Here is a 21,436-nt window from a genome sequence, read left to right on the forward strand (position 1 = left end):
TTACAGTGCAATTATACATTAGCACCAAGTAATATTACCATACATGTAGACATAGGGGCCGTTTACACGACACCATTTTCAGCTAAAAACAGAAAATGTTTTATGCGTTTTGGCCGTTCATTTACACGACAACAGTGTTTTGGGGTTCAACTTTTTTAAAAGGGTTTCAAAGTGCAAGTTTATGAAAACGATACCGTTATCGTCCCAGTGTAAACTACAAAAACATGAATCTGTGAAAACGGTGAAATCATGCGCATGTTTATTACGTGTTCAGTCTATAGGTGCGTAGTGTTTCTTTACAAAGTGACATCGCCAACTACTGGCCTGGAAGAATTATACAGCGTTTTTTTATTGGTCTTCAAGGATCTGTGTGAACGGGGTTTGTTTTACAACATTGCATCTGTACGTGAAAAATGCAAAAGGAAAAACTTTTGGTAACACTTTACTTGAATGGGTGTGCATAAGACTAATATGACACCTTCATAATTCATGACATGACACATGTTTTATGCATGTTTATGACAACTGTCATTAAGTGTCATTCGCTCAATTATGACATTTTTAATGCAAATATGACATTGTTTGAGATGTGTTATGACACCTTGACATAAACAAATAAATCATAACCTGTCAGTGTCTTTGTCATGACAACTTGACATTACTAAGACAACACAACCTGTCATAAACATGACCTAGCAGATTAATTATCAAACTTAAGAAAACACTTAGCTTTATTGGTTAACATTACATTAAACTGTCAGGTGGTTGGTTTTGACATTGGCTGTCATGAAGCCATTATAACTTTTTAATGACAAATTGAATGTGTACCACTGTAGTTGAGGTCACGAAAAATATTCATGACACAGTTATAATGGCCTCACGGCAGCCAATGTCGAAACCAACCACATGACAGTTTAACTTAATTTAATGTCAAGTTGTCATGACAAAGACACTGACAGGTTATGATGTTAGGGTTGATGTCAAGATGTCATAAAGACATCTTAATGTCATATTTGCATTCAAAATGTCATTATTGAGCGAAAGACACTTAATGACAGTTGTCATACATGCATAAACCCTACTTCATATTCATGACATATGTCATGTCATGGTTATGAAGGTGTCATGTCAGTCTTATGCACACCCCTTCAAGTAAAGTGTTACCAAACATTTCCATTTTTAGTACATCATCGTCGTGTAAACATGCCCTTTATGCATCATTCACCATTATTAATACAGCAATTACATGTAACAAGTCACCTTAAAACAAAGTGTTACCTGCTGTGGTTACAGTAACCGCTGCAACTGAAGTAAAGGATTTTACAGTAGAAACATTGATTTTGATTAAGTGGTTACATTAATTATTCAGTGAAAACATCTTTATTTCAACTGCAAACTTGTAAATCCTCCTTTTGATGCAATTCCTATGGGTGGAGTTTGCCTTACAGCTAAAGTTAGCCGTTTAAACTTGTATTGAACCTGCGAACATGTCAAAAACTGTTGTAATGTAATCTATGCTAAATAATCCTTTAATAAAGAGGAGAAATGGACTGTGTGCGAGAAGGGTACACACCATTTCCTCTAATTGCACTTGAATCTGCCGGTGGACCTCTGCCATCTGGAAAAGCACGTCCCCTGCAGAGAAGAGGGACAGACGTCCGTTAAGAGAGAGAACAACAGGAAACGGACTCATAATCATGTGATTCAAGTGAGAGAAAAAAAACGTAGTAAGGTTAAAGAGACTGATCGAGTTAGGGTGGAGTAGGCAAGAAAGATAGAAAGATAGATAGAGGAAGAGAAGCAAGATAAGTCCCAACGTGCATTATAACCATGCCATCGCACTGAAGACACACACCACAGATGGGCAAACATGGGGACAATGACACGGTCAAAAGACATGAAACACTGAGACCGAGACATGAACGACAGAATGAAAGGGTGGAGTTCAAACAAAGACACTCGGATGAGCAAAAATACAAAGCATTTCAAAACAGGGTTTGAACATTTCAGTGTATAGGAAAGGAATATTTCATCGCAAAATGAAAATTCTGTCATTATTTACTCACCATATGCTGTTGTTTTTTTCTGTGGAAAGCTATCATATGACTTCAGAAGACTATTGCGCTTTTAATGGTGGTTTTTGGGGGAAATTTGACAGGCATGGTCACTTTGAACTACTGTTTTATGGAAAAGATTCTTTTGTGCGAGTGTGTGTGTGTTCCGCAGAGAAAAATAACAGCATATGGGTTTGGTTGGGAATGACACGAATGTCAGTAAATACTGACAGGATTTACATTTGAGTGAAGTGTTCCTTTAAAACAAAACCAAAAGAAATCTTGACTGTAAATCAGAAATCAGTTTCATTTGTCTTAAAAAAAAAAAAGGTTTTAAAGTGCTTCTCCTGCAGGATGACTGTCAGAATGTTGTGAAACTTATTGCAGAAGAGTAAAGAAAACAGGAAGAAGAAAAAAAAAAAAAAAAGAGAGGCCATGCAGCTGGTGGAAGTTGTTTTAATATACCTACATGCTGCTGCTTCTGAATATGCAATGCATTGTGAAGAAAGGAACAGACAGTGAGCAGAGCACAGAGAAGACCTTCGAAAAGAACACACAGCAATGGAAGACAACAGCGAGCCGGCCTGACCTCCGCCCATCTCGGCACGCCAGCCTAAAGTTAGGTGGTATAGAACGTCTCTAAGCATGGTACAAAGCGGATTTAGTGTTTGCGCGTGCTTGAACACTTTGACTGACTGTTAAACCGTCAAGTATAGTGTAACAACACACATCGGATCCCCGGTCGTTTGTTTACACCACATACACATGATTGAAGAGCTTTCGCTGAAGAGTACAAGCATTGGGCTCAGAAAAGCATGTCTGTTGTTTACTCCTGGAGAGATTAATGATGACCAGTTCGCCCAAAAATTAAAGTAGGTCATCATTCATTCATCTTCATCATGTCCCAAAGCCGTTTTCCTTCCATGGAAAACAAAAGGAGATGTTTAGCCGAGTGTTCATGCTGCTCTTTTCCATAACCCTGACCTTAACAAAAGCAGAAAGTGGTCAGGGCTGTCAAGCTCTAAAAAGCGGGAAAGTACTACTGGTTGAACAATGGATTTTTTTGATGGCTGATCCCACTATCTTTGAGAGCTTTCAATTAAATTTAGGTAGCACCCATGTACATACTTGCTATAGTAACTACAATAACTGAGTAACTATGTACTAATCCTGAACCTACTCCTAAACCTACCCTTTACCCATGTAGTTACCTTATATTATGGTGCGTTCAAGTCATCTCGTATAGATCGTATTTACGAGTTGAACGCACTTGAACGCCACCACAATGTCATAAATACCAGTGGGGAGTTCGGGATTTTCTCTAAGCCCCGATCTTTCCGAGTTGTGGGCGTGTCACTGAGAAACATGGCGGAATACCACAATACTTAAATATTATGCAGTGATATTGTCAATGTTTTCTTATTTACAGCACAGTTAAGCGAATTTCCTGCACAGAATATGATGGCATTATAGTATAACAGTGCAACATGTAACGATAAAGTTGGCAGTGGCTTCATAAATTAATTAAAAACATAAAAAAACAAAGTACATCCAGTGCACATTTCTTTGTTCTTCATTTTCTAGAACAAGAGTTTAAGAACCTTACTGTGTTTTTGTGTAATTAATTAAGAGAAAGTACTCCGCCATCTTCCTCCGACGAAAGTGACTTGAACGCACTGCCGTCGTAAACACGACTTCCCACCTCGTACGTACGAACTTCCCCAGGAGGACTTGAACGCACCATTACCCAGTGGTAAGTTCACTGTAAGTACATGTAAGTGCACCTACTGTAAAATAAAGTGCAACTGAAATGTATATGTATTTTAATCAATATTCATTAAATAAAAATAATTTGAAAATGAATCAATATGAAAAAATAAACATGCAAAACAAATAAAGAAACTGTTAAAAACAAGACTAAAAGGGAAGTCAACACTGTAACCAATAGTAACGTACACTTAGTAAGTCTGTGCGCACTGGTAATCATATTTTCTCAAATAAAAGACCAGTAATGCTAATTTTACATACAATGCACAGTGAATATGAAATTAATATGGCATACTGGCCAACTGGATATAGTGCAGCACAGTTTGAAATCAAGGATAAAGTTGCTATTAGACAGAACTGTTCGACAAAGACATTAAACTAATGAAGACAGAGAATGGAGGCTCCCGAATGGTCGCTGTCAAAATAAAAGTCCTAGTACTGTCATAATAAAAGTCTAACACTTATCGAGCAATCAGAAAAACACTTTATCCAATGCAAAAATTTTGAAAAATGCCAAATATTGACCTTTGACTACTAGTAATTAACGCACATCCTGATTTTGCAGAATTAGACGTGTTCCTGGATCAACATATTTTGTTGATAATGGAACAACATTCCTGTCCGAAAATGTAGTCCTATCCCTACCCTTAAACCTAACCCTACACCTAACTTATTCCTAAATTCTGAGGGAAATAATAGGTTTAAGTAGAAGCACCTAACCCTGGCTGTAAGCCTAAACTTGATATGTTAAACTTGGTGAAATCAGGTTCTGCAGTACACATAACATAAAAGTCCCATATTCCCAGTTTTCAAAAAGGCATCTGATAACTTTGTGAGAAAAACAGACCCAAATTCAAGTCATTCAATAAACATCTTGCTCTCTATTGCAGCTGAAGATTTGTGCTTCCAAAAATTCTTGGCCATGATCTGTGTTTGTAGTCACTGATCCAGCTATTGACCCTTGTTAACTTTGAATGTGAAAACGTGAAAGAGATTTAACTTCTATAGAGGGAGGGGAAGTTTTTTGCTCACACAAAGCTGTCGTATGACCTCAGAAGACTGAGAATATAGTGTACAAGTTGCACTGATCATTTTGTTCTTTTTGGAGCTTGACACACTTTTGCCGTATGGAAAAGAGCGGTGTGAATATTCTTAAAAAAAAAAGATCTCCCTTCGTGCTCCATGGAAAACATAAGTAAATGGGTGAACTATCCCTCTCCATACAACTGTTACAGGCCACTAGTTTAAGTTGACCCTGTAATCTTAATTATGATCTATATATGCATGTGCTGCCAGTCAAAAACATAATCATTCAGCCAAGCAAACACAGTGTGAGAAAGCTGTACAAAACAAGAACAAAAACAGGCTAGACTCAGAACAGCGGGAACAAGGTACTACTTTAATAACACAAAATTGTGCATTCCTTAATTTTTTAATTTTCATTCCATTTCTCGAATGTAAGAACATGCAAAATAGTTCACACACTTCCATTCTCATCATAAGCAGCTTATTGGAAACATTACTTTAACAGTGATGATAAATCAGAGGACAATCAAATCACAAGAGTGAAACCGGTAGCTATGTGGGCGGTTGATGTGCGATGCTTTCTATCTGTCCTGGGCATAAATGCTGTTAATAAAATGGTGGGTAACATTTTACAATATTCCTTCATTAACATTAGACATCTCCTTACAATGATCAGTTTTACAGCATTATTAATGTGGGTGAATGTACTAATGTGAATTTATAAAACATAATATTAAAAATTAACTAGTATATAACATAGTTTCTCTTAGTTCATGTGGACTATCGTGTTAAAGGCACAGTATGTAAGTTTCACCGCTAGTGGTCGCTTATTCAAAACAATAACAAAGATGTAGCTTGATGAGACCGTGATGGAGTGTGGAATCATGGGAGTTGCCGTGTTCACCTCTACGACAGTTTTCTTTATGGGTTTATCTGAACCCACAGCAAACGATTATGAATAATTGTGGTCCATCACAATTGTGCAAAACAAACAACTCTAGTTTGACGTTACCTGTGATCGTCGGCTTTGATGCTACAACTACTACTTGCGCATTTTTTTTAAAATGGTGCAGAATGATGAAATCATGTAATCCCCTCCTGGACAAACCATCAGATCAGACTTTAAAACAGCGGTTCCCTCAGACATTAGTCTGCAGCCTAAACCGATTAAAGGGAATCAGCCGTGCTTACAAACTAAAGAGGTTTTTTGACTGGTCTTAGTGCTGGGATCAATTAACACGCAGATACACACGTACACACTACAGCTAAGTACAGTTGTCACCCTTCTTCTAGTCCTTAATCTCATTCTCTACACACAGAGTTCAGTTATTTACGGAAGTGACAGCTAAATTAACTCCCAAAAAATTCAGGTCATCTGACCAATCTAATATTATTTTGGTCAGAATAGTTGTTTAAACGGTTGGCATTCTAGTTTTATACCCTATATATATATATATATATATATATATATATATATATATATATATATATATATATATATATATATATATATATATATATATATATATATATATATATATATATATATATATATATATATATATATATATATATATATATATATAAGGGTTTAAATATAAACACTACCAAACAACATGTGGTGATGTGGGGGTTGTTTACATTTTTTTAATAGACTTTCTGACTCCAAGACTCAACTAATCGCTGCAATTCTCCATCTGTGATCCTTGGAGAGTCTTTGGCCACTCAATCTTTCATCCTCACAGTGCATTAAGACCTATATTGTCTTAATGCACTGTGAGGAGGAAAGATTGAGTGACACACGTCCTCTTCCAGACAGATTTGTAACATTTCCTGTTGATTGGAACTTCTTAATTATTGCCCTGTTGGTGGAAATGGGGATTTTCAATGCTTTAGCTATTTTCTTACAGCCACTTTCTATTTAGTGAAGCTCAACAATCTTTTTCTGCACATCAGAACTATATTCTTTGGTTTTACTCATTGTGATGGATGATTAAGGACATTTGGCCTTAATGTTTTCTCATATTAATACTCCTCTTTAAGTCATAGCTACACAATTTAATGTTCCTAGTCAGCCTGGTGTGCTAAAAATGTAAATATAAATGGGAGTATACTTCAGAGAGATTTTACTCATTACAAATTCTAGGGGTGCCATTATTGGAGAATTTTATTGGCTATTATTTTGGCCAACATGCATTGGAGAAAAACAGTTATTTCATAATGTGATTTATTGAAAGCTCAAAAGGATAAACAATGCAGAATTATTTTAACAGCCATATTTGATCATATTTAATAGGGGTGCCAATGATTCTGACCACAACTGCATATACCTTTTATTTTGAAAATATATTGAATTTAAGACAATGTATGTAATTACTTGAGTATTACATCAAGGTTAGTCATTATATATACACATACTTTATCAACCCTTACATTTTTCATGAGATTATGTAAAATCAATTCATGAGATTATGTAAAACAACAACAACAACTTTAATTCACCAAAATCCATATCCAAAGTGGATAGTATGTATGAAATGCATTTTAAAAATATTTTTGAATAAATTAATAGATACTATGAAAAAAAGCAGTACAACTGAGACTCCAAAATGTTGCTATGGTTACCAGCACATCAAGCATGCCATGTTCGGGAGTGACTCATGTATTTCATACTCACTTAATGATTTAGAGGATTAAATCCTGCATTTAAATGTGTCTCCCAAAACTCAACAGTGTGCATGTGGCCACAAAGACACAGACACACCCAAACCTTCCTTCCCGATACGTTACAGGAAAAGCTTCTTCCTCAATCCACTTTTAGATCATTTATTCAAACAGATAAAAAATCTGATTTGGTTTGGCTCGAGTCAAAAGAAACTTGATCTGAGGCAGTTACCAAACAAATACGAGTAAACAATATTGAAATTGATATCAGACCATTGGTCTGGTATGTTGTTAAAGATGTGCAGTGACTTTTTACAGCAAAAACACTAACAGGCTTTTAGAAAACTTGACTCGGCTTTGATGTGTCTGACAGGAGCTCTTTGCATGCAGGTACGCTAAGCTCTTTTAAAAACAGACGTGTGACATCCGCATTCCTTCTGCTTTATGCACAGCCGCATGACTGACACACGGCAACAAGCAGTCACGGTCACTGCAGAGAGCTCGACATGGAAAACCACCACACACACACACACACACACACCTCACGTCACAGCAGTTTCTCCTCCTCCCTCACAACCCACATTCAGCGGAGAACAATAGATACCCGTCAGTTAGTCAGCAGGTTCTCTTGGGGGAAATCTGGTGGTTGCATTACATGACATTGATGCTGAAAAACAACAACTATCAAAAAAAAAAAAAAAAAAAAAAACAAAACAAAAAAAAAAAAAAACAGTGAAGCAGGTTTGCGAAAACATTAAAAATAAATAAAAAAGTCATAATATTATTAATAATAACATTTATTATGATTATTAATATCAATATATTTATATTACTAATTCTACCACTACTACTACTACTAATAATAATAAATAATAAATACAAATACAATATTTATGATGCTGATTATTATGATGGTGATCATGATTTTTATTATAATGATCATTAGTATCAATATTAAGAGAAATAAAAAAATAATATTTATTAGAAAACGGTAATGAAATATGACAAGAACTCATAGTTATCAAAACAGTTGATTTTTCACTGGTTTTGGCCAAGTTAGACTGTCTCGCAAATGAGTTGGGTTGAATATGCGTCAGCTGTTAAATTTAAGTACACAATTAGATAATTTAGGTCAATTCTAGGTCAACCAATTACTAAGCAATGCTTAATTTTGTTCAGTCTGTGGTGTAAAAAGGTCGCATTAGCAATTAAAGCAAAAAAAAAAACTTAAGCAAAACACGGTCAGGTCAAAGTGTCTGAATAATTTTTGGTCCAACATTTTAATAGATTTTACTGGTAGTCCACTGTATGAAGAATTTCTGGGTATAAAATGTCAGTTTACTTTATTTTGCTATCCTCATTAACATTAATGAACTATAGTGTCCTGCACCCACTAGTAAAAAATAGCAAAAATTATATCTGGTGTATGTATGCATGTATATATATATATATATATATATATATATATATATATATATATAACTATCAATAAAAATTCTACTACTAATAATAATTTAGGGGATTTTAAAACTAATAATAATAATAATATTTTATTATTATTATTATTATAATATTACAACAACATCTACTACTACTACTAATAATAATAAATAATAAATCTATAAATACAATATTTATGATGATGATGATGAATTTTATTATTATAATTATCATTGCTATCATCATTATTAAGAATCCCAATTCTATGATAATAATACTAATAATTATTATTTTATTACTAATAATATTTATTATTATTACAATTATTGATTTTATAATATTTTTTATGATTTTGCCAAAAGTAGTGAAATAAAACAGTGACATTTTTTTTTAAATAATGTAAAAATAAATAATAATAATAGTTTTTATTAGGACAGCTTATAAAATAAGAAATTTAAAACTCTCCATCTCTGTTGCAACTAGCAGAGAACAACAGATACCTGTCAGTCAGTAGAGCAGGTAGTCTTGGGAAAATCTGCGCCTGTAGCCTTGCATGTCTCTACTCGGAGAGAAAAATGTGTGTGTGTGAGAGAAAAAAACACAACATTTGGATTGAGTCCATCTATTCAAATAAGTCAAATAACTTCCTGTCCCTGCCTCACCTCATCGGCTCTATGCAAACATGTATGTGAGAACATCTGAAGCGCAGGAGTGTCATCATCGTTTAAGAAACTAGCGCAGGTAGCGGAGAGACGCGGCAGCCGCAGGCAAACCCGACAGGCCGGACCAGTCTGGGAAGAGGAGAACGAGTGAATCACTGACAATGGTCAAGTGTGGATCGCTGCAGGGTGTCATGGAAACAGTCGAAACGTTGAGGCTTCCAGCCAAAGCGAGATTCTGAAGAACAAAATGGAGGACTTTGTTTATCAGCTTAACATAGAGATGCGTAGCCTCCTTTGTCTTATTGTATAGAAAGCAGATTACATCACTCCCCATGGTGCAGCTTCTGACAAAACACATGTATCCCATGGTGCACTGGTGCATCTAGTACATCAAATAGTACTTAGTTGTGTCATACAGTATTTTGCATGCATGCAGTGCTCATTCACACATGCAGTGACTTTAATCACTGGAAGCTGTCAAGTGGCTCTATTGTTGTTGGCGTAGTGGGCGCTCGTACTCTAATGTCATTGGTGGGCTGCGTTACAATGGAAAATATGATCACAAATGAGATGTATTGTCAATTAAAATAGACGCCGTATTATTTTGACAAGTTTTCTTGCTGTTAAAAGTGTACATTATGCAAGTGTTTGTATATAATTTGTAGCAGTGCATGATACATTATGTATGACAAGATGAACGATTATCAACGTACGGATCAAGCTCTCACAGAATGGCGACAATTCATGGTTTTCCACACGTTTTCCCTAGACGGAGACAAATCATATAGAACAGAAAAAAATAGCTGCTGGTATTCTGGAATACTATATATTGCGGAAATGAACATGCTCAATGGTTATCGTGGACACCTCAAAAGTTAATAATTCTAGATACTTTAAATTATAAATTATTGTTCTTTTCCATCAACTGGTTCGGAAAAAGCAGGAATACAGCGGTTAACACAGAACATAAAATAAAACTGCACAACTTTCTGTTTCTGACACCTACTTGTCGTGGAGAAAAAAAGTGAAAAAAATGAAACTGTTTTCAACCAACCAATCAGATTTTTGTATTAACTACTATTGTGTGTATCAAACAACATCAAATATTTAAAGATGACATTTTCAAACATTTGTTTACACCTATACATTTTTACTGAATCTGAACTAAAACATGCCATCCCAGAAAAGATATCTAAATATTGGTTGAAAATGTTCTGATTCTTGATTATTGTTCTTTACACTTGTGTACTTTAATTGGTTGGAATAATTTGTTTGCTTCATACAATTTTACTTGTAATGTAATTCAATACCATGATAAAGTTTCAATAATTATCATATCAAAATTTGATACTGTCACGGTAACATTGAATCCTCCAGTTTTCCTTCACTCCACTAAAGCATCTGACCGGAGACAGATCATGTGTGATTAAATGTATTCATTCCTATTGGTTGTCACCACATGGTATTGCTGCTGATTTGTTTAAGTGCCCCATCATGTTCTGATATGGTAATGGCGTTTCATTTCCGACACGCGTTGTAAGCGGTAGACCAATCACAACAAACTGGTCTATCTGACCAATTAGAACAGAATAGACCAAACAACAGACTGGGTCATCTGACCAATCAGAGCAGAGTAGACCAATCACAACCGACTGGGTCATCTGACCAATCAGAGCAGAGTAGACCAAACACAACAGACTGGGTCATCTGACCAATCAGAGCAGAGTAGACCAAACACAACAGACTGGGTCATCTGACCAATCAGAGCAGAGTAGACCAATCACAACCGACTGGGTCATCTGACCAATCAGAGCAGAGTAGACCAATCACAACCGACTGGGTCATCTGACCAATCAGAGCAGAGTAGACCAATCACAACAGACTGGGTCATCTGACCAATCAGAGCAGAGTAGACCAATCACAACCGACTGGGTCATCTGACCAATCAGAGCAGAGTAGACCAAACACAACAGACTGGGTCATCTGACCAATCAGAGCAGAGTAGACCAATCACAACCGACTGGGTCATCTGACCAATCAGAGCAGAGTAGACCAATCACAACCGACTGGGTCATCTGACCAATCAGAGCAGAGTAGACCAATCACAACAGACCGAGTCATCTGACCAATCAGAGCAGAGTAGGCTCTTGGAAAGGAGGGGTTTAGAGAGACTGAATCCTTCATCGAAGCGTTTCAGACACTGTGAGAAAAGGGTTGATGCTATAATGTATGAGACATTAAAGTGTTTTTCAACTTTGGATGCATGTAAACCTATTGTAGGAGACCTCAAAAACAAAATTAGAAACATTTAAAATAGCAATAGGGGCACTTTAAACATTTCTCAAACATTTTTTCATTAAACAATTGCCAATGCTTTGTTTCTGCAAACCGCAGCATGTGTGAATGTCCGGCCTCTTGCATCTGCAGTAATGATGCATAATCATTGCTGAGCCCATATTGTTGCAATTTGCACACTAAACCGACAAGCATGAACAAAATATAGAGAAAAGGCATTGTAAATCTTCTTATCAGCACAATATTTTGCGATGCAGAGTTTTATGAAGCCGAACACCAACATCACATTATTTTCTGCACACAGCTGCAGTTCTTTCAAGCAGCATGAGCCTGTTGTTGCGGTTATGCTGCTGCTAAGCTCACATCAGGGGTGTCCAAATCCTGCTCCTGAAGGCCCACCGTCCTGCAGAGTTCAGCTCCAGTCCTAATTAAACACACCTGAACCAGCTCCAGGTCTCAAGGAATCCTGGGAAACTTCTAGGCTGGTGTGATGGAGATAAACTCTGCAGGAAGGTGGACCTGCAGGAGCAGGATTAAAGATGTGTGAAACAGACCAACAACAATTGTAGTGTGGCATGGGGAAGTCTGATTCTGTGAATCATTTTTTTTTTTTTAATTAGTTAATCGAAATGAATCACCCAAACAAACAGTTAAGTTCAAATGAATCACAGTCATCATTACTAGTGCTACCAGAAGACTTATTGCAGCCCAAAAAAATATGTTTAGCAATTATTTGATCCGTTCCAGATAAATAATTAATTTATTAAATACTTTTTTGTAAAAATCATGTGATCTGATAGTTGTATAATTATTTGCTTGTCTAGTTTTAAATTTACTACCGAAAAAATGTGACGATACCAGCATTTCCCTCTAGCATTTTGAGCGCTGTTGAACAGATTCTTAAACCCCTCTGATTGGCCATTGTGTTGACGTGCTCAACGTATATGTAATGTATGTGATTGACTACAATGATCAACAATGACATATTTGATGCTCTTCACGAGCGCTTACACAGATACACACGGGAGCGTTTGAAAGCAGGCGTCTAATATCCCTAATATAGCATAGACGCCGCTTTCAAACACTCCCGTGTATCTGTGTTAGCGCTCGATGAGGAGTGTCAAAACAAAATGTTTTTGCAGCGTTGATCAGTTTAGCCAATCACAGACATATATGTTGAGCGCGTCAACACAACAGCCAATCACAGACATATGTGTTGAGTGCATCAACACAATGGCCAATCAGAGGTGTTTAAGAAACCTTTCAACAGCACTCAAAATGCTACAGGGAAATGCTGGTATCGTCACATTTTTTTTTATTTCAGTACCGCAGTCGGTACTTTTGACAACTCTAGTTAGTAGTAAAACAGCTTATAGCGTAACAATGAAATGCTACAGTACTGTAGCAACGGCTTTTAAAATGCACTTTGTGGCAATGTGTTCCTGTCAAGACACATCTGAGGTCATCTGAATCAATGTGCTCTACGCCGAACATGTCACAACAAGGCAGGAAAAGGTTTCTTCTAAGAACAGATTGGATTTCACTGGATTTCTTTGCCGTAGTTCAGGAAAATGCTCTCATTTCCAGAAGGTGTATATTTTTCTGCCTAATGGAACCTCATTTTAGCCCTATCATATTGGTTCCACCTCCCGTCAGCTGAGGAGCACAGCCTGTACCGAGAGGATCCCTCACACTTGCCCTTCACTGCCAAATCTGCCAAAAACTGCAGTTTGGGAGTGTAAGCAGCGCCCGTCAGCTCTAATGGCTACATTCACATACTGTGTTGTCTGTCAGGATTACAGACTCTCTCATCTCTACCACGTTCTTTTCCCTCTTTTTCTCATCCTCAAATTCTGTAGCTTCTTATGGGGAACAAAGCAGAAAACACACACAGATGCTCACTCACACAAACCCTTGAAAAACCACAGGAATTGTATGTGTAGTTATTTATTTCTTTTTGTTAAAGAGGTCATAATGGTACATGCACTTTTACAAGTTGATTGATTGTACTGGTTTTGTTTTAATCTCCTTATATGTTTTCCCCTGCCTCAAATCAAGCCGTTCGTTTTTGTGACGTCAATAAAACGGACGCCCCTCCCACGATTGTTGATTGACGGGAGAGTTTCAACAAAGACCCGCACTCGCACATGAGGTAGCTGTCAATCATAGTCTGCGCGGCGCGGACCGGACCGGCGCGGTCATTGTTGATATGCTGGAGCACTGTCTATGAGCAGAATAGCGTCTAAGCGATTGTGGTGTTCTGTTCTTGGGTGTAATAACGAACACAGTCATTTTAATGTTCCTGAATCCGAACCGCTGAAGACGCAGTGGCTGAGTTTTGTTTTCGAAGGGAATATTCCACACGAGCAACGTCAATGCTTTCATGTTTGCGCGAATCATTTCACACACCAGACTGCTTTATAAACGAGGGTCAGTATAAAGCTGGATTTGCTAAGAAGCTTTGCTAAAAAGGATCGGTACCAGATATTCGTGTTCCTGCTGAACCTCCAGAAGAACGGAAGTGAGTGAAACGTTTTATTAAACTTTATATTAATATATTAATCTTTGCAAATCGCTAGCTGCAAGCTTCACAATGAATGCGTCTAAGGTTTACACTCAGTCAGGGTACATTACGGCATGTTTTCTATGTATGACGTTCTCAATATAATTCATAATTCCACGTTTATACTGAACAACCCGTTATGGTTATTGTGTTATTGTGTTACAAACGGTGTATGCACAGAACAGAGGGGCGGAGTGAGCGCAGCTCATGATCATTTAAAGGCATATGCACTGAAACGGCGTGCTGAAAACAGAGCTGTTTTTGACCAGGTAAAATAAGTGTTTTCTTACAATACTAATGAGAATTTTTAATTAAAGTATATTACAAACTTTTAATTTAGACCCTAAAGAATCATATTAGCTTGTACAAAAATGGCATTATATGACCCCTTTAATGTTGGAATCATATTGCATGTAATGGTGCTTTAATCATGGTACTGAATGATCATTGTATTTATATACCATCCATGGCACTCCACAGTAAAAAAAAAAAAAGATTTGGTCCCACTTTATATTAAGTGTCTTTAACTACTATGTAATAACATTTAAATTAATAGTTTGAAACAAAAAAAGTATTTGTAATACAACACAATAAGTACATTGTACCTAATAATGATTTTCTGTTAATGCAACTACTGTACATAGTTAAATACATAACATAAAGTGGGACCAAAGATTTCTTAATGTAAAGTAAACAGATCTTCCATAAATCCCAATGTATTTATTCTTATATAATGCTATATTTGCAGGAAATACCAATAAAAAATACGGACAAATTTAGAAATGCTGTAGTATTTGTTTCTAAAGTTTTTTCAGATATTGGCTTTTACTCTCGTCTATACATTAATGCTGGCTAGTTTGCTGGCTTCAGCTAAACGGTCATTGGAGAATTCAGTGATTTGTGTTTTTGAACAGTGCTGAAACTGTCCTACATGCTGAGGTGAAGAAGTCATGACAGTGGAGAGATTTTATTGGGTCAATAGGACAGGATCTCTGGCTTGACATGCCCTGTCTCCAGCTATTTATGATTAAACTGCTCTTCTCTTTGAGCAGTATAGTTTTGCTTAGGGTTATGCGAAAACAAACACGCGCACGCACACCACCTCGAACAAGAAAAAATGTAGGGCGGGACTTGATTTTGTCTATTGGGAATTGATTGGATGGTTGTGGTTTGCTATTGGTGGATCTCATGTGAGTGATCACACCCTTGATCACGCCCTCATGCCAGTAAACACATCATCAGAGAAGAGAAGACGCTACAAGAGGAAGGAGAAGTTATTTTGACTGTTTAACACAAAAATACAATGGTATTACCATTTATTAAAAAATCCAGATTAATTTTGTGTATGCAATAAAGCCTCTTGAGTTTCAGCCACTACTGATGTGTACCCTGAACTCAGTTTCTAAAAAGCAAGGAATAAAAATCCTGTTTTTCATGACATGACCTCTAAGAGAAGTGAGGGTGTGAAGACAAAAAGATCATGAAAGTTAAAAGAAAGAAGCAAAAGAAAGCAAGCAAGATAAAGAAAGGATATATTATAATAACAGCAATTGAGAGGAAGCCATCTCTGTAATAAAGCACTACAGGATGGAAAGCAGAAAGCCTCTAATTTCACAGGGCTGCAGAAGCTTATTAACTATTCCAGCTCTGAACTCTATGAAAGCCATGCCAGACGCAACATACATATACAAGGCTTTCATGGATCAAGACACTCGGCACATATATGCCAAGACAGCAAATCAAGGGCAAGGTGAGGGAGTGTGTGTGGGCCCTCGTTCTCCCAGCATGCAGTGCAGCTCTCAGAAATAGAGCAGGAGAAAGTAGGGCTCCTGGGACCGAGGCACAGGGCTAATAAAAGAGCTCCGCTGCTCTCATTCCGACAGGCCCAGGTGAACGAGAGAGAGAGAGAGAGAGAGAGAGAGAGAGAGAGAGAGAGAGAGAGAGAGAGAGAGAGAGAGAGAGAGAGAGAGAGAGATTGTCAGAAGTTATCATTGGACTCTATACAGTATACCATTAAAAGGAGTGACTGCACAAAACAATTTCCCTCCTAAACAAATAACACAACTCCTAGGCTTACTAGCATTTACTAACGCCATTAGCCTGTTTTTTCTCTGATACATGACATATGAACCTCAAAAAGATGAATTACAAATAATAATAAGAGCTTAATCGCTTTTTCAATGCTATGACCCACTGGTATTACATTGAATGGGAGAAATTTGTAATGACAAATATGGCAGCTCTAATAAAATAAGTCCCGCCTTCTTAATACACAGTCTGTAAAAAGACTCCAACAAATCTGACCAATCGGAGCAGAGAAGACCAATGACAACAGACTGGGTCATCTGACCAATCGGAGCAGAGAAGACCAGTGACAACAGACTGGGTCATCTGACCAATCAGAGCAGAGTAGGATCAAATAGTGTGGCATCATGAGAGGGCGTGTTCTAGAGGGCAGATACATTACCCTCAGATGGCTGGAGCAAGATGGCCGTCTGTTAAGGACTACAAAACCCAGGCTGCCTGAGAGTACAGCTGAAGCTAATGAGACCAGCAGCAGGCTCTAATAGTGGCTCTGAGAAACTGTTGATTAGTGTGTGTGTGGCTGGAGGAAGGACATACCTCTGTGAAACAAAAAAGATTAAGTTAATTTTGAGCTGAAGAGATTTAAGTTGTAAACCTTTTGTTTAATTATTAAACACACCTACATACTGAAGAGACCGTTGAAGTGGTGTTTACTGGGAACTTGCACCCTCTAAAGATCCTGAACCTCTCATGCTGTCACATATGGTGGAGAATGCGTGCAAGTGGATGACTGCTTATGTTCCAGAGTGACGTGGAGGACCTCAAGCCTGTTTTCTAAGCTAAGTACACAATCAATTGATTGTAAAATGGAAGCGTTACTGAAAACAATGATAGAGAGTAATAGAGTGCAGCAGCAAATCCAAGCTGACTTGCTGGAGGAACAAAAGCGGGCTAATAACCTTAAAGTTAAATAATTGGAAATGAAACAAGCCCAAGATGTTAGCAGGATACGGGCTAGTAACTTTATTCCTAAAGTGGGAGAGAATGATGATGTCGGAGCTTACTTGCATGCCTTTGAGACAACTGCTTTCAGAGAAAAATGGCCAAGAGATCAATGGGCCAAAATATTGGCACTATTTTTATCTAAAGAATCACAGAAAGCCTTCCTAGATCTAGACCCAACCTTGGCCAATAGTTATGACTCCTTAAAGAAAAAAATATTAAGTCGCAGTGGTCTTAGAGAATTCGGGAGGGCACAGAGGCTCCATGCATGGTGCTTCAAGAAAGAACAGCCACCACGTACACAGATGCACAAATTAATGCGTCTGGCTAAGACATGGTTAGAGTCTGGTAGGTACTCAGCAACTGAAGTGGTTGATTCCTTGGTGATGGACAGATTTGTAAGAGCCCTACCCGCTGAAGCTAAACGATTTGCCTGTCCGAATAACCCAAGTTCACCCCAAGAATTGATAGAAGAAGTTGAAAGATACCAAGCCAGTGCAGAAATGCTGAACTCACGGTTCCCAACCAGTGTGCAGCCCCAACAAAAGTTTTTCCCTAGAGCCCCTACTCCCAGATGGGCTAGTCCACAGGGGAAAAGGTCCAGCCAGCAAGATTCACCAGTCGAAACCACATTGTATAAACTGAGAACCTGTTACAAGTGTGGGGAAGTAGGACACATTTCAATGCAACCAAACAGATGAGCCTATGCCGACAGCTGAGTCTTTAAGTGGCTTGAAAAATAACCTTTTTGCTGCCTTATTGGGCAACTCTGTGTTCCAAGCTATGACATGCCCTGTGTCAGTAAATAGTCAAGATGTAGAGGCATTACTGGACTCTGGAAGCATGATTACCCTGGTGCACTAGTCCTTGGTCAACCCAAAGCAAATCTCACTAGAAAACCCAGTTCCAGTTTCGTGTGTGCATGGTGACACCTGTACATACCCCACATCTGCAGTAACACAAGTCACGACTAGAGGGAAGTATGAAATTCGAGCTGGGGTGGTGGGATCTCTGCCGGTACAGGTATTAATTGGACGAGATTGCCCTTCGTTTCACATGTTGTGGCAAGACGTACAAGAAAGGAGATTTGTGCCTAATTTTTCAAGTCTGGCTGCACCCATCACAGAGCTAACCACTAACAGACACTCCAGAATGGTAAGGTGGAGCAAAGAGGCAGAGGAAGCCTTCTCCCAGTTAAAGAGGATGTTGTGTTCCAGACTGATTTTGAAATCCCCAGACTTCACAAAAGAATTCCTGGTGCAGACTGATGCCTCTGAGGTGGGTTTAGGAGCAGTCCTTTCTCAAACACATAAAGGCGAGGAACATCGTGTGCTTTACATCAGTAGGAAACTGGCAAAGCACGAGAAAAATTATGCCACAATTGAGAAAGAGTGCCTGGCTATTAAATGGGCACTAGAGGCACTCAAGTACTACCTATTGGGGAGGAAATTTGTATTAATGACAGAACATGCACCACTGCAATGGATGGCCCGGAATAAGGAGAGCAATGGCAGAATAACTATGGTTTTTAAGTCTGCAAGCCTTCAACTTCTCCCACAGGCCTGGACGATGCCATGGAAGTGCTGATGCCATCTCTCGCAAGGATGTCCTCTTCACAGTGGCCTGCCAACCAAGAGCCTCAGAGCAGAGGAGGGGGGTATGTGGCATCATGAGAGGGTGTGTTCTAGAGGGCAGATACATTACCCTCAGATGGCTGGAGCAAGATGGCCATCTGTTAAGCACTACAAAACCCAGGCTGCCTGAGAGTACAGGTGCAGCTAATGAGACCAGCAGCAGGCTCTAATAGTGGCTCTGAGAAACTGTTGATTAGTGTGTGTGTGTGTGTGGCTGGAGGAAGGACATACCTCTGTGAAACAAAGAAGATTAAGTTAATTTTGAGCTGAAGAGATTTAAGTTGTAAACCTTTTGTTTAATTATTAAACACACCTACATACCGAAGAGACCGTTGAAGTGGTGTTTACTGGGAACTTGCACACACTAAAGATCCTGAACCTCTCATGCTGTCACAATAGATAAACTGTAATAAAATAAACACTTAAGTGTGTATTTTTTGGATGTTTTCTTCCCACTAGTCTAAAAGAAGAAGTTTTGGAGGCAAAATAGCCAATCTCAAAATTGACCAGTGCATGAAAAACAGCAAATGTATTGCCTTAAATATGTTGTTGAAATTTGAGTCCGGCAAACAGTTTTATTTCAATATTTCCTCATTCAATTAGATGGGAGCTGTACTTGCATTACTCAAAACAATTCTCAAACTGAGGTAATTGCAGGGCACCTTTGCGGATCTCTGGGGAACAAAATGTGTCATTGAGTTCTTTCTGCATCAATATCTCTGAACTAATTCACTGGCCACTCAACCTAAACCACTGAGGGAAGTGCTTCAGACCAGACAGGAAATTAAAACGGCATATCACCACATCATTTACCGCTCAGAGGGGCGTAAATGCTGATGAGTCCTAATTATGTAACAGTTTTTCCCCCATTATAGACATGGCCGCAGAAACGATCTGAAAAATTCATCTCAGCAGCCTCTTCACAATTACAACGATCACAGTCCCTTTAAAGCAAGTCAGTTCACTAGGCCAACCATCTTGGCACAGTGATTCCCATGGGAGCTATTTTCTATCAAAGCAATATCGCTTCAAATCATCAATAAAAACTGATGAAACGCTATAATGCATTTTGCTTCTTTAACTGAAATTATGGCTAAAAGCTTTGGCAGCAATAAGATGAGGCAGTGCCAAATATGAATAAGGCCTTTTTTTTTATGCAAGGTGGGACTTTCATTCTGTCTCTGATACTACACTGTTTTAAAAGTCTAGTTGCCATAGAAACTCTCATATGAAAATCCATTCAAAGCTTAAAAATGAAACTTTAACAATGCTGTTAAAACTTTTTAAAAGCGTAACTTTTACGCAGAGTGACTGACATTTGTGTAAAGACGACTTCACAAAGTCATGTCTTCTCTCCTCAGGAAGCTTCTTTCTGTCAGGCATTCGGCACAAGAGTCAGGCGGGTCTTAGCTCATGAATATTAATTCCGGAAATTAATGTTCTGGGGCCGGTTGCATAAACATTATGTTAAGACAGTGTATTAAGTTCTAGTATGACCCACTAGCAGTTAGTCAGGGGCAGTCAGTCATTTTCGGTATCATATTAGGCTAATCTACATTTTTATGTAACTGACTTAAAAAAAAAGCAATGAACAGTCATAATTTGATGTACATCTTGTAAAACTAGTCTAAGGTTTATGCAACCAGGCCCTGGATTGGCTAAAAGGCAGCCGTGGGTAGATAAGTGCTACGTGAGGGGCTTTCGCATCAGAGGAACCCTTTCAAAGTTCCTAGAACTATTGGCGGAAGTACCCTGATTTTGGCGTGTTCGCACCGCAGGAATTAGGAACGATCTAAGTTCTAGGAACTCTGAAGTAGGAGCTAAATTAGTTCCTCCAAAAAGAGTAGGGTCTAAACCAGCACTATAGGAACTACCAGTGACATTAGTGTACGCTAATTGGTCGAACGCACGCAAAATACTAGCACCCGCCATTTAAAAAAAGGCTGTGTGAAAACACAGATTATAGCCTATATATTTACTCCAGAAACGAACTCTACGAATATGGAAAACAGTGATAAATGGGCTTTTTAACCTTTACGTTGAGGAGAAAATCCAACGCAACTTTGAGGAGACCAAGCGAAACATGATTATGTATTTCTGTTTTTGGAGGTAATTTTTGTTTTGGAGGTCTCCTGCAGAAGGTTTACATGCATCCAAAGGCCAAATAAAAACTCTTTCATTTGCTTAAAATATACATTGCAGCATCACTTCTTTTGTCAGTGTCTGAAAATTTGATAAAGGATTCGGTCTCTCTAAACCCCTCCTTTCCAAGAGCCTACTCTGCTCTGATTGGTCTTCTCGACA

The 21,436-nt window shown here is 38.1% G+C and overlaps 1 protein-coding gene across 8 annotated transcripts in view; it reads right to left on the reverse strand.

The window, feature by feature from the left end:
• The window catches only part of baiap2a (BAR/IMD domain containing adaptor protein 2a), a 106,051-nt gene that overhangs the window by 35,421 nt on the left and 49,194 nt on the right, over positions 1-21,436 (reverse strand). For all 8 annotated transcript variants that reach the window (XM_056272339.1, XM_056272389.1, XM_056272381.1 and 5 more), the window contains exon 4: positions 1,574-1,635. In XM_056272339.1, the coding sequence (XP_056128314.1) occupies positions 1,574-1,635 (62 nt within the window). The remainder of the gene's footprint in view (positions 1-1,573; positions 1,636-21,436) is intronic.

Source organism: Rhinichthys klamathensis, unplaced genomic scaffold, assembly GCF_029890125.1.
Source record: "Rhinichthys klamathensis goyatoka isolate OS25496 unplaced genomic scaffold, OSU_Roscu_1.1 h1tg000015l_1, whole genome shotgun sequence".
NCBI classification, from domain to species: Eukaryota; Metazoa; Chordata; class Actinopteri; order Cypriniformes; family Leuciscidae; genus Rhinichthys; species Rhinichthys klamathensis.